This window comes from Paracoccidioides lutzii (genome assembly GCF_000150705.2).
Source record: "Paracoccidioides lutzii Pb01 unplaced genomic scaffold supercont2.18, whole genome shotgun sequence".
Taxonomy (NCBI): Eukaryota; Fungi; Ascomycota; class Eurotiomycetes; order Onygenales; family Ajellomycetaceae; genus Paracoccidioides; species Paracoccidioides lutzii.
In genome coordinates, this window is record NW_015440964.1 from 389,660 (window position 1) to 403,711 (window position 14,052).

Genomic DNA, 14,052 nt, shown 5'->3' on the forward strand with positions numbered 1-14,052 from the left:
ACTTCTACGACCCCTTGCTTATGGTTCCAAGGGTTTCGGGGGTCACATGTTTCCGCGTTCCAGCCACGCGGTTTCAAACCTTCCTTTGGCGTCAAAAAGTTGAGCTTCTTCAACCCGACAAACGCCCTGTGCGATGTTAAACTTGACCACTCTCCCCACGAACCAGGAATTCAACAATCCTTTTGAAAGATTCTGAATAGGTGGCGACGAGGTAATTCTTTTCAAAACCCATCGCCTCATATTCCCTCGACCATCTATCCACTCGTTATTTCGATTTAGTCTTTATCCCCCCAAACAAAAGAAATACCACCAGTACGGACTTGAGAACCTTCGGGAAAGAAATTGCGATTACCATTGTGATGTGGCGTGTTTCTCGTTCCCGCTAATACATGTCATATCCATTGCTAGAGATAGGGGTTGGTTAGCTTTTATATTGAACTGAACTGCATTGAAAGAATAAAAATGGGCGATTTCGGGAAGCCATCGCGCCCGTTGAAACGGAGAAAAGTTGCTGAAGGATGGAAGGAGAAGGAGATTTCGACGAACGGATATGATATGAATGGTATGATGACGGGTATGAAGGATAAGAAGAGTGTGAGATTTCAGGTTGAGAGTGATAGTGAAGGCGAGAGTTGGAATCTCAATGACCTATCAAATGGAATGTCTAATGGGGATGTGGATGGGAATAGAGATAGTGGTCCGGAGGATGAACGAGGGGAAGAAAGAGAAGGAGGAAATGATACTACTGGTCCTCAGCCAGAGCCTTCTCCTTCGCCGTCGACTGGACGAACAATGAGGTCTAGGGTGCGGCAGAGTAGTTTGCCCAAGAGACATATTGGGGCCTCGCCTATTGAGGGGCCGAAGATGTTTCAGCGAACGAGGAGGAAGGAGGGGAAGACTGGGAGACGAGGGGATGAGGAGAATGTCTCACATCTTACGAAACGAATGCGACAGGCTAGGTCTGTCAATGGAGTCGATGGGACAAAAGTGGGGACAGCTGCTAAGGGAGATGGTGATATTGATGTGCGTAGATCAAAATTGAGGACAAGGAACAAGCGGACCGCGGCCAGTAATCGGACACCGAAAGCGGCCAAAGTTTGGGAAGTGCCCACTGATGATGAGATGATGGAAGAGGAATTACTTGACGTTGCTACAAATGAGCTAGGTGAATATCTGTCTGCACAAGCAGATGTGGAAGAGTATGATGATGAGAGCCAAAACGATCTTTCCGCTCTACAACTGCAGCAAGAGCTGGTGGATAACGACACGCACATGGTCGAGGCTGATGAATTGCCTCACTACGCTAGCGAGTTCAAGATGTTATGCGAAGAAAACAAGCTGGGGAGCCATGTCGAATCGCTCGCCCAGTGTATTCTCAAGAAACTTACAGGCAAGCACCCCATACCACTGCGGTGCTTAGACCCCCAATACCAAACTGTTCATCAACTTGTTGAGCAGACTGTGGTCGCCGGAGAAGGGAATTCATTACTTCTCCTTGGATCAAGAGGCTGTGGGAAAACTGCAGTTGTGGAAAGCGTTATTTCATCTGTAGAAAAGGATCACGAAGACGACTTCCACGTCGTGCGTTTAAACGGGTTCATTCACACCGATGACCGAGTTGCTCTGAGGGAGATCTGGCGCCAGCTGGGGCGTGAAATGAATACAGAAGAAGAGACTAGTAAAACAATCAGCTACGCTGATACTATGGCTTCGCTGCTTGCCCTTCTCTCGCATCCTGAGGAGCTTTTCGGAGTCTCCGAAGACCCTAATACCATCGCTACAGCGAAGTCGGTTATCATTGTTTTGGATGAGTTTGACCTATTCGCCTGCCACCCACGCCAGACTCTACTATACAATCTTTTTGATATCGCTCAGGCGAGAAAGGCTCCGGTGGCTGTTTTGGGGTTGACGACAAAAGTTGATGTCACTGAAAACTTGGAGAAGAGGGTGAAGAGCAGATTTAGTCATCGATACGTGTTTCTACCCCGACCGCGGACATTTGATGAATTCTCAGATATATGCAAAGCGGGGATGATCTTGGAAGAAGGGGAATTACCTGATGATGGTCTGGATAATTTGAAGTCCGGTGAAGGGAAACTGTTACTCCAAAATTGGAATGAATATCTTCAAGTGCGTTTGTTTTACCTCCTACCGGCTTCCCAATACATTTTCCAAAATAACTAACTCCTTAAACAGGGTCTCTGGGCTGACCCCGCGTTCCAAATGCACCTCCAGCAAATCTACCACCAAACCAAGTCTCCCAAGGATTTCTTCGCTAGTGCACTCCTTCCAATATCCACACTCTACCACAGTTTACAGAAAACGCCCAACTATCCGTCCAGCCTCCAGCCCCCAACACCAAAATCATTCCTTTCTCAACCTCTCTCCTGTCCAGATCCAGCTTCCCTCCCGTTTCCCCCATCTACTTCCTCCACAAGCAATACTTCCCTTCCCCTCTCTCTCCTTCTCGCCGCCACCCGTCTAACTGCACTGCACGAACCTGGGCTCAACGTTGCCCAACGCCAAACCCCAGCTCCGCTCACCCTCTCTTTCCCAGCGGTATACGCAGAATATGTCCGCCTATTAACTTCTGCGAAGGTATCTGCCTCTTCTTCTGGTGCTGCAGCAACTCCAGGGCGCGTATGGGGTAAGGACGTGGCCAGGGAGGCGTGGGAGCGGTTGGTGGGTTGGGGCCTAGTGGTTCCCGTCGGCGGTGGAGGAACAGTGATGGGAGATGGCAGAATGTTCAGGATTGAGATTAGCTTTGAGGAGGTCCTGGATGGAGTTGGGGATAGTGGAGTGGGTGCTTTGGGCAGATGGTGGAGAGAAACATAGTATTTGCGATTGCTATGTTGATATGTGGACCTGTCTCTATTTCTACTTTTGTTATGTTTTTTCTTTCGTTTTGTTCGATGGCATGCATGGATGGACAATGAATATGATATGCATATAGAATATAGACGGATCTGCACACCCGCCATTATTTGACCATGTTGGAGCAGAAGGTTCTTTTTATTTAACATCATGTGATGTCACTACCGTTTTATCCTCGTTCTGTGTCCGGAATATTTGAAAACTCCTTTCATATTCGACAGAATTAGAAGTCTCAATACCGACACCCAACATAGTGAATGGTTGCAGGTAAATGTAAATGGTAACAACCGACACCCGACGCCTTATAGCAGATACATGGAGTGTACATCCTCTTAGATATGACGAGGTCCCTTTATCCGCTGCTACTACTTCCGCACATTTGGCTGCAAGGCCAATTGGGCAGTACTTGAATGAACTCCTCACCAGGAAAATCTCCTACGGAAGCCGAATCTCCCAAAAACCCAAGAAGAAAGATGTGACATGACTGTGAAGAAGCTAAATGAGGTCCAGCTCACAATTATGGGACAGTAGCCGTTCCTTGTTGAGTAAGCACACGGTGCTAGATATCAATCATGGAGATCAACTGATATAGTGTCTGTCCATGGACACGACGTTACGGAATGCAAATAGCGATTCATTATATTAGTCCCATCCAACCTTACATTCTGCATTGTTCTGGCTGCTAAAGGCCATACGAAGACCGATGCAGGAAGGTTATATAATTGGCTCGGTGAAGATCTCCAGCGCCTCTGAAGTCAAAAAGGGGTTGGAGAATTTTGGGCCTCAGCGAGATCATCAGCAAACTAATCCGTATCGATCTGCTGCATAAGAAAGGAGGAAATGGTTTGGAGGGTAGCGTCATGGCTTTCTTTGTATGCTGACGGAATATCTCATTTTCGGATTCGAACCAGAGAATGTGCATCCTCGCCTCACAGTGAGGCGGATGATTGACAAGGTTTAGCCTAAATCGAAATAACTGCTGTATGCACTCCGTGCACTCACACGGCTAGCGACAGTGTATTTCCTCCAAACAACAGCGCAAACCAAGAAACATTTCTCTGTCTGAAATAATGAACTCTCTGAGTCAGTGCATGCGACGCGGCACCGTCAAAAGTTCTCACTGCCCACGATTAACTTTAGTCTTCACACCATCACGAATTCCCAAGCGTGCCGCAATTTCCCAGCCGCGAAATACCATTGCCAGGGCTCTGTCATCTTCCATGACACCGCTAGCGCCCCGCTCGTTTCCAAAAGCTGGTTTCGAAGTGATTGATCATTCACACCCCGTTGAGGCGTAGAAACTACTGGACTCCCAAGCAGAGATATACTACCCAGCAACACATTGGGCAGGTTTTCAACAACAGGTACCAAACCGTCGGCAAGTTGGGGTACGGAGTTACTTCTAAAGCATGACTTGCTTGTGACTTAGTGTGAGGACATCTTATATCGAATTAACTAATTTTGTCGGGCGACTACTCTATTCCGTATCAACAATGTCTTCAGGGAACCCTATAATCCTGGTTACGTTGCGCTAAAGATCTGTGCTAGGGGATACACGCGAGGCAACGAGGTCGCCATGTACCTACGCATAAACACTGTCACTGGAAAGACAAAACACTCCGGACAAGAGCTTCTTCGCAAAAATTTCATTCTATCTTTTAAGGGTGTAATGATTTCATGGAAAACACACGTGCATTGTGCAACAGGCACTGGGAATTACCATGGACCACCCCTTTCAGTATTTAAAAAATCATTTCCTGGCCCTTGACAGCGTGAAGTCATTTCTTCGGCAGATATTTTTTGCTTTTGGACTTTCCATACAAGGTCATGGTCTTTTTTTTAATACAAAATTGCACTGTTGTAACACGTGGTTTTAAGACCTCCAACCAAAAAAATCTTCTCCTTCCGTGAGCACTCTACCCTTTTTCAAGGAATTCGAGGATGGTGAATGCGACGGTCTATTAGACCAGAAAATCTACAGGCACCGGACCATTTATGGCTCGAGACAAGAAAGAGTGGCCCAATCACGCCGCCGAGAATATTAAAGACGCAAAAGACAAAGATAAAGAGGGCTTCCTGCGCTTCCTTTCTAAGATCCTTTGTTGGCTACCTGAGGGATGGCCGAGTGAGCAAAACTTGACTAGAATTAGGAGTTGTTGTCTTGAAACCCACTCCACTTACTCTTAGTTAAGGGGAACGGAGAGGAAGGGCCGAAGGTGGTCATTTAGGTGAGGTTGTCCTTTGAACAACAGTTAAAGGGTTCGAACTAAAGGCTTCCACGATTTTGTAAGTATCGCACCCTTATCCTGGTCACAAGTCCTAAAACACTTCCCATTTCGCCTTCTGTTCAGATCCCGAAACTAACAGCTACTCTGGAGGATAATTGGTATTAACTATGACTTTCTAGAATAATATATTGACAGAAATGAACGGAATTTTGATGAAAGAGTGCAAGCATTGAAAAACTAGCCCACCAGAATTGGTGTTAGACCGGATGTCGTGGTACTTCCATTGCGCGACTTAATAAACTTCTGTCCCTATTCAAAGACCGCAACCATCTACCAGTAAGCAACAAACAGAAGACAGGGCTGAGTAGGAACACCGCGTAACAATGGCTTCCTTTCGACTTAAAACGCGTAGGTTGCCATGGGAATTCTCAACTCTTTTCCTGGAAACCGTTTCACATTACTAGAGCACATTCCATTGCTCCGGGGATACTTAGTTGAATCAATCCTTCTTGCAAACTATTTCCATAATTCCCTTGCGATCTTCAAAAAAACAGAGCCACCAGCCCATTGGCCAAAATGCAACGTGCTACTGCAAGAACTTTCGGTGCCACCTCCTCCTTGATGAGATGGAGTGGCGTAGGCCTCGGATCCGTGAAGATACACGACGGGCGAGACGGAGAGGTTGGGTTAATAACGTGTAATGCATTATTGAGAGCATAGAGGTAGTTGTTAGTATTCATAAGACTATCTCACTTGAACATATCTGGACTATGGCTAACAAATACAATCCTCGGGATCCTGGTGTTGTCGACTACAACATTCAGTATTTACACCCTTGATCTGCTTTCCATCACATGCTGCTATCAGAACATCTTCAGGAGAAACAGGGCGCTCCTTTCCCACAAAGATCCATCAGACATGGCGGAGGTGGCCATCGTGCGTCTCGTTGCAAGCAAGGGATCGTCGATTGGGTCCCTCCTTATCCATTTGGACAGGGCACAGAAATAATTCCCCTCCCGTTTAGGGAGGCAAGGTGGCTACGCGGATATCATTCGAAAGGCTGGGATCAAGAATATATTGGAGAAGAAACGGCAAAAACTGCAGCAGAAAACGAGGCAGGAAGTGCTGACAACGGCAAGGAACCAGCCAAATGAAAGGGTTCATTCTTCTAGATGGTTTAATTGGCATGTTTTGGAGCTTATCGCTTTGATATTCTTGCTAGGTGGGTTGGGTTTCCCACTCAATTGGATGTATAAAGAGTGAACTCCAGGTCATGTTTTCAGTTTGTTTTCTGGTGCTCCTGTAGGGTTTTGATTCTGTTGGTAGTAGCCCAAAATCAATGGCAGACGGCAGTGGAGCAAACGATAAAAAGCGAAATGGCTGTCAGATTATCACAGGACGAAGAGTTTTTTTTTTTTTTTTTTTTTTTTTTCCCTTTCAGAAAATGATATCATGACTCATGCACGAAACAAGGGGAATGACCTGTTTAGCTCTGCACAACATTGTCTCCGGGCATGCTCTCAACCGAATACAGGGATGTTCATACAGGCCCCTTTTGACGTGGCGCTGTGATTTCCCACGTGGCCAGAGGTTGGCTCAAAGGCTTAAGTGGGGTTTGAAATTCTCAGACCAATTGAGGGCTGGATAAGAACGAGAGCAGACTCAGCAGAGGGTAAAGATCCATGAAAAAGAAAAGTTCTCGATGTGACATCGGCCGGCGAAATATTCATTTCACCGAACTTTCTCCGATACGTAACGACGGTCAATATATTTATTTAAGATCAGGCAATAACAGTTGAGGCATGCCAGATGCCCTACTCAATCCATGTCAGGTCTTTCTCAAACACTATGTAGCTAACAAATCTGTCGGATCAAGGGTCTTCCTCGTGTTCGTCTAACTCTCTCAAAAGACCCCCACAAGAACCATACAGAGTTGACAAGCTAAAATAAAAAAGAATCACACGAGGAATAAACTCTACGTTGGAAGGTTCCACGTCAAACGCCTTCTGTTAGAGATTTTTTCCTTCTTTTATAAAAAAAAGGTTTAAAAATATAGTTAGTTAACCTTTGCATGGCGTTAGGTAAAAGTATGTAACATTGGTGTCAGACTCGCTGATGGAAAACAGAACTTCCATAACAAAATTCTTCCGCGAAAGCTTTGAGGGCAAATGATTTGCCAGGTATGACGTTAATATCCACTTGGCCCAACAGGTGGATTGCTTCTCCAGCTGGCTCTCTCTCAGGTGACAATCATATTCTTCCAAAGAGTTCTTTTCATTTTCTAAAGCTCCACTCTTTCCACGTGTAGTTCAGCCATTGAAGCTTAAAATTGAAGCTTTAGGGCCAGGTGGAATGGAATTCAAAATTTGATGGGATCAGTCGAAGGTAAAAATTGATGAGAAAATAGATATGGCAATGCATCACTCCCCTCAAACCTAGTTTATTATTTCGGGTTATATATATCCCCATGTTCATCTCAACCACATCTTGATGCCTGCTTGTATAAGATCCAACCCTTGTGGACAACACCCTACCTCACAACTTCGGAGCTGAGGTTGACAATGAGCACAAGGGAGAAATCCAAAAAGTAATCCAGTTTTTTAACACTGGAATGATCTGAAACCTGCCTTACAAGCTACCGCGCATTCGACTTATAGAAACCACGGGGTCTAAGCCTCTGGATATCAAACAACTGTCATCTAGCCAACTATGTCGTTAGCTAGCTGACTGGCTGAGAATCAGCACGATGTGATTGGATATCAGAAACCTGAAGGAATGAACGGAGATTAAAAGCTGTTGTGTGGACTCTTCAAACTTCATCCGGTCCGCAAATATCCTCTTAAACCTTGCATGTTGCTGAAGAATGCCATGCTTCAACTAAGAACTCCTGCTCCTTTTGCCAGGGTGATTGGTTCTACGCTCTCTCTCATATCATCGTGGTTCGGGATGCATTTCAATAGCATCGCATGGCGTATGCATATCAGCCGCAACTATCCACTCAACGGAGATCGATTACCAACATTATGAAAGTTGACCAGCACCGTTTTCCTGCAAACAGAGTTAGAAAAACGGAGATGGATTATCATCAAGTCACTTGCCTTCCAGTAAATATGCATATAGCTCCAGAGTATGGTATGCAGAAACGGAACATATCTATCGGTATATCACGCTTAGTGAGTGGGAAACCTTCCAAGGAATTGTTGATCGTACATCATTATTGAGTGAAGCGTTGGAGCATGGTGTTGAAAAGATGTCATCATGTCAGACGGGAGGAGACATTTCTGCCACGCCAAATGGTATTTGACAAGACGAGATTATTCGAGTGATGAGTTCCAGCCTAATATTTCTCCAGTCGTTGCTCATTACCTATTATTTTCTCTAAACCCAGGCACGTGTACATTTCAATATTTCTCAGTTTTTCAGTTTTTAATTTTTTAAATTTTTTTTTTTTTTTTTAATTTTTAATTTGCTTTATGGACGTAGTTTGATTCTGATCTCCCACTCCACAACATCCACACACAACACATCAGAAAACCCGCCATGGTACTCCGGTCCCCTCCCCGCTTTTCCTCCCCGATAAGCTTAATTCCCACATTTTCCCTCCCCGACGGTTCCCATGCATCGGCAAAGTTCAAAGCGGATTTCATAACATTACACCAAACTCAAAAAATTCCGAAGTATAACGGCTTGTAAAAAGACGCCGAAACACGAACCCAGCCACCACCGACGCTAATAATCATCCAGATGCAGAACATGACAGCCTTACAAGTTGACCAAAAATATCATATCGAGCTCGTCTATCAATCAGATTGGCCATCACTGCTCATTTAGCCTCGGGAAGGTTCACTGTCATCGAAACCTTAATGTCGTTTGTTGACTTCGCCAGCAGCCACACCGCCTAATCGCCTCTCCTCAGGCGGCAACCATGGTTGACAGGGAGGTGAGCGTATATTGATACTAGGTTGAATAATATGCACTTATATCATGCATATCCACACCAATTAATGTTCAGGGACATGAACATGAGCCATTTAGTGTGCAGGCTCATTGGTGAAAGAAATGACACTTCTGTTCAGAGATTCGAGCCTTGGTTCTTGGAGTATCTCCTTCTTTGTTCTTAGGAACAATTAATTGGGAAATGTAATTGTTGAAGTCTGAAGAGAAAGAGCAGAATGAGTCAGGTCTTTACTCTACATGAAGAAAGTCTGTTAGAAATGATGGTTCTCAGACTAGAGATCCCCCTGCAGGATCAGGATTCGTTCATGCCTCTCACACAATAATAGTTGCAGTGTAACCCATACAATGCAGATTGATTTTGAGATATCCAGATCCTGCCTTATTTTACGGTTGCCCTGGGATAAAAAGAATTGACATTTCGACAAAAAGCAGCAGTTTCAGAAGTGATTGATGTTGGCCATCACCAACTAGTAATAAATTGAGCCTAAAGCAGCTAATAATGCAGGGTAATCAATTTGATGTCGGATGAAAAGAACCAAGCTGGGCATGATTCAGGCTAGTTGGCTGGTTCAACCTTGAGGAGAAACTCTTGGTTCCGTCGAGAAGATACGCATATCAGTTACCTTGCTGTGTGCAAGGCGTTACCTTGATATAAACGTGGTTGGCGCCGTAGGGAAAACAACGCCAGTCGTTGCGGAGAGGGGGGTGCTATGTATAACTGATGGGCCGGATGGAATGTGTCGCAAGTATTTATTTTTATAGCTATTTGTTCATGAAAATTGGTTGATAAATTTGCTTCAAGACTCATAACTATATTTTTATGTCCCTGGTTACTCAACAACATATTATTATATTTGAATATAATTACGAATATATATCTATTAGATAAAGTAGATTATTAAAGAAATTAAAATTTAAAGAAATTTCTAATAAATATAACTAATTAACTAGTTATAATTTAATTTATTACTAAATTAAAGATTTATAATACCATTATTAATTTATATAATTAATAAAATATATAATTTAAATTAAAACCAATAAAAGGTTTTATTAAAATTATATATTAAAAATATAGCATTATTTTTTAATTTATTTATTGAATTAAGATTTCAAAGTTTCAACTACTATTTAAATTATTAACTATTAAAATCAGTAAAAAGTAATTAAACATAAACTTGTAAAAGTACATAAAATATATTCAATTATTAACTTGTTTATATGGTCGATTAATAAAATTTAAATAAAAGCTTTTTAATAGCTTTCTTAATAACATTCAAAAATTTATATATGGAAGAAAATTCTGTCTGAAAACTGATGTATATACATACAAAGCTCTTCATCTTGAGAATCAAAGCCTCTTTTTATCAAAAGGAAAAAGACTGCCGTCTTTCTGAACGTAAACTGACTGAAAATACATCAGACAAGAGTAGTTCAGAGAATTTCAGATTTATTAGTAACAGTAGTGTAATATACGCCTTTCTGAAGAGGAATTCAGTGACTGTGAGCTCAATATTTCACATTATTTAACATGGCGAGGGAAAACTGAAAATAGGATAAAAATCACGTGTAATTAGCGGCAACGATGCTCCGTGCAAGTTGTATCCAATATCAATCCTGAACAGTGAAAGCTGCTAATAATACTAAACTGGATTTGTTGTTCCCCCCAACGTTAAGGAAAGACTCCAAAAGTCCACAGGTTAGGCTAAGAGCTCCGGTTAAGGATTAGCGGTTGCGCCCCCTGATTTTCCACCCCACCTTACCAAGGTTCGCAGCCATGAGAGATGAAGGCCAATAATTCTCCCCAACTCAATTGCTGCTTTGGTCGCTTGACTTGGCCCAGTTAGGCTGGACAGGGAGGAATATTTCAATACCATTAACTGAAAGCGAACTAGTCTGCGCTCGCTAACCGCTGATGAAGGAACTACGTTTTCACTAAGAAACCTCTCGATAGACCGTCCATCTAATTTTGGCGTGTATCCGCCATAACCCTGATTTTATTCGACAGGACCAGGATTCCATCGCAGACAGGGACTCGTGAGTGGTGCGTCGTTGAATTCTTCTCAATTGAGGTCCACGCTACATACAGCGGACTACATCGTCCTTCAACCTTGGCCCTTATGGAACCAAATTGGCATCCTAGGAACTATCACTGCACGTGTTTCAGGGTGGATCAAAGACGAATCGTGAAGAAGAATCGGCTGGTTTGACAGGCTCGCTTCTACGGTGAGTACCTAATTCAATATCAATGATGATAAAAATCGTATATATTGTATGCTTTATATTATCAATTCATATGTGGTTAAATCTAGCACTTTTTAACCTTTTTCAATGGCTAATGCTGCGTCCTCAAGAGCTCATCTATGCTCCGTACCTGGTCACTAAAACAGTCCTTGGAAGAGTGCGGGGTCTGCCGTCCGGATCTCGTGAGTGTTTATTATTCGCGATTCCAAGTCTGTAGCAATGCCCAGGCTAGCAAGTGGAAAGCATTTTTGACTGAGGAGGCGCTTGAACATTAGTTAGTGTGAGTTGCCACGTTATTATTTTAGTTTGACAGTTTCTTTGCAAATTGCTCAGTTCTCTCTATTTCTTCTCATCCCCTCACAATACCCCCCCCCACACAAACCCAACGTGCAAAAAATTCTTCAAAAATGAGGATAATGAAGATGCTAAAAGAAAAATGAAAAAGAAAAACGTGGTCTTGTACGTCGCCACTTTGACAATCATTCAAAGAACTAATAAATCAAAAATTTGATAGTATCATTGCTAAAATAGTCTGCCAATAAGAATCCACAGCTAACTCGTATCATAGAACCAAATAACGCCAGTGATTTGCTGGGCGCTTTTCATTTATTTATTTGCGATGAGGTTTTCGTACGAGTCATACAGCGGCCCTCGCCAGATGGAGCCTAAGACGGAGGATGCTTGAGTCTGCAGCAGACTAATAAAGTCTAGCAGCCGCCCGCGCAGCAGCTAGTTCCTAGTGGCCTGTAGCGTGCAACAACCTGGCATGTCCACGCTACAAGCCACGAAGGATCTGCGGCTGCCCAGCCGACTCTGCGACTCTGAGAGTCTGTAACGCTCGCCTTGCTTGCTTTTTCTGTGCGCCAAAAGACTCGTTGTTGAGTCAGATTCCGAGTCGCGGTCGGAGATCTTTCTGGTTTTCTTTTTGTCTTGGTGCTTTGACGGCTCATTTCTATCTCTATTTTTTCCTGCCACTCCCCCTTCTTTTTCTTTTTCTTCTCCTGTTTTCTCTTTATCTCCCACACCAAAAACTCCCTCTTGTTCTGCTTTGTTTCATATTTGGACCATTCATTCTTTTGGCCTTGATGTGATTATTATTATTCACCCCTTGCCAGCATAGTTCTGTACCCCAAGAAAGTAACAGTGGCCTGTATTGATTTTTGGTGCCGGTGGTTAATCAGTGCTTCTCCCCACCAACACCACCGCTCCCGCTGTCTCCCTAGGATCAATTCTTTTAAATCTCGGGATCAGTTATCCAGCCATAGACATCCATACACGGATTTACCGGGGTGCCAGTTTAACCCATACATCCAGACTCTCAGCGACGGAGACCGGCTACTTCTGATTACATTATTGCAAAACACAGATTACAGAGAAAGTAAAGGAAGGGATTATCTTGATATGAACCGCCACACCAAAAACGTTGGCAGATAATACCTCATACCGACACAAAGCCTGTCCGCCTGGGTTACTTCCACTGATTGTCAATACGCCTTTTTCCCCCGATCCTCGCTCTCTCCCCCGCTCTTCTCCACTTCACATCTCGATCTCGCCTTCGCCATGTGTTTCTAGGGATGATAAGCGCAACGGCACCAAGCTCTGTCCCAAGGAACTTAACTGCTGGGTATCTTCGTGTTTGTTCTCCACTCTATTGACAACACCACTGTTATATTGTCATTGCATTCCTTTTTATTGATTTTTGTTTACTCCAATTTTCGATTGATCATCATCATCATTCTTCTTCCCACAATTGTTTAATGGGTCACACCTTTACTGGTACTGGTTCCCTTACCCGTCCCAGTCCTTGGTTCCATACCTTCAGAGCCCCAAACCCAATACAATCATACTTCTATCTACTCTTCGTCTCACCACCAGTCTCCCTGCTCTTCTCTAGAGCTTCCATATACAACCCCACCGTGCTAGTGTAGGTGAGTTTTGCGTTTCAGGTTGCTAGCATTGTCGTCCTTTATCAAATGTTTGTCCCATGTTTTCTACATGTCGCTTTTCGTTTTCCTCTCTTTCGTACCCCACTCCCACCACTGCTAAACCAGCCAGCGCAACCAAGCCAGGCACACCATAATCTTATAGTCTTACTCTTATTTTTATTTTTTCTTTTTTCAATCCCCAGTTTCTTAGCGCTTCCCACTTGTTTATTTCTTTTTAAGGCTGAACATCTCTGCAGCCATATTATTTGGATTCTGCTGACTTGCTGTGGGGCCTGGATCATCCTGTTCCCAGCCTTATTTCCGGTCTTGTTTAGTTTGCACAAATTACCTTCATTATTACTACCACAACGGATATATCCTCGCCCCTTTCTCCCCTCTCCTCCCCGTGCTTGTTTGAATCTCTGTTCCTTTTTCAATGAGCACTCCATCTGCTCTCGACAGGTACCGCGAAGGATCCAACAAAGCTATCATCTCAAACGACTCCTATCTCCCCTTGACCTCAGGTGATACCATTTCCCGTCCCTCCGACTGTCGTTCCTCCACAACCATTTCTACATCTCGCTTCAGTCGACGTTCTCTCGCAGCAATTGCTCTGGAAAAGACTTCCAACGTTTTTAATAATTTATTGGCCTCTTCACTCACGACCACCTCGCCAAATCCCTACCTTCGTAATTCCCCTTCCAGCAACAGCTTGCCCCAGTCGCAAACACAGAATATCACTTCTGCCTCTTTTAGTCAACACAACGACCTTGGGGACAAGACCAACGTTTATAGCAGAGGCTGTGGGAGTAGCAACAGCGATA

At 43.8% G+C, this 14,052-nt stretch overlaps 3 protein-coding genes across 3 annotated transcripts in view; all 3 read left to right on the forward strand.

The window, feature by feature from the left end:
* Positions 1-462: 462 nt before the first annotated feature.
* On the forward strand, positions 463-2,835 carry PAAG_06421 (hypothetical protein; the record flags this gene model as incomplete). Its single annotated transcript, XM_002791636.2, has 2 exons — positions 463-2,130; positions 2,197-2,835. The coding sequence occupies 2 exons, from the start codon at positions 463-465 to the stop codon at positions 2,833-2,835; spliced, it is 2,307 nt and encodes a 768-aa protein (XP_002791682.2).
* A 3,037-nt stretch (positions 2,836-5,872) lies between these two features.
* PAAG_12226 (hypothetical protein) lies at positions 5,873-6,256 on the forward strand (the record flags this gene model as incomplete). The annotated part of the gene is made up of 2 exons (XM_015847741.1): positions 5,873-5,925; positions 6,010-6,256. The coding sequence occupies 2 exons, from the start codon at positions 5,873-5,875 to the stop codon at positions 6,254-6,256; spliced, it is 300 nt and encodes a 99-aa protein (XP_015702653.1).
* Positions 6,257-13,664: 7,408 nt separating this feature from the next.
* The window catches only part of PAAG_06423 (developmental regulator flbA), a gene marked incomplete at both ends in the record, with an annotated part of 2,410 nt that continues 2,022 nt past the window's right edge, over positions 13,665-14,052 (forward strand). The window contains one exon of the mRNA XM_015845885.1: positions 13,665-14,037. Within this exon, the coding sequence (XP_015700111.1) occupies positions 13,665-14,037 (373 nt within the window). The remainder of the gene's footprint in view (positions 14,038-14,052) is intronic.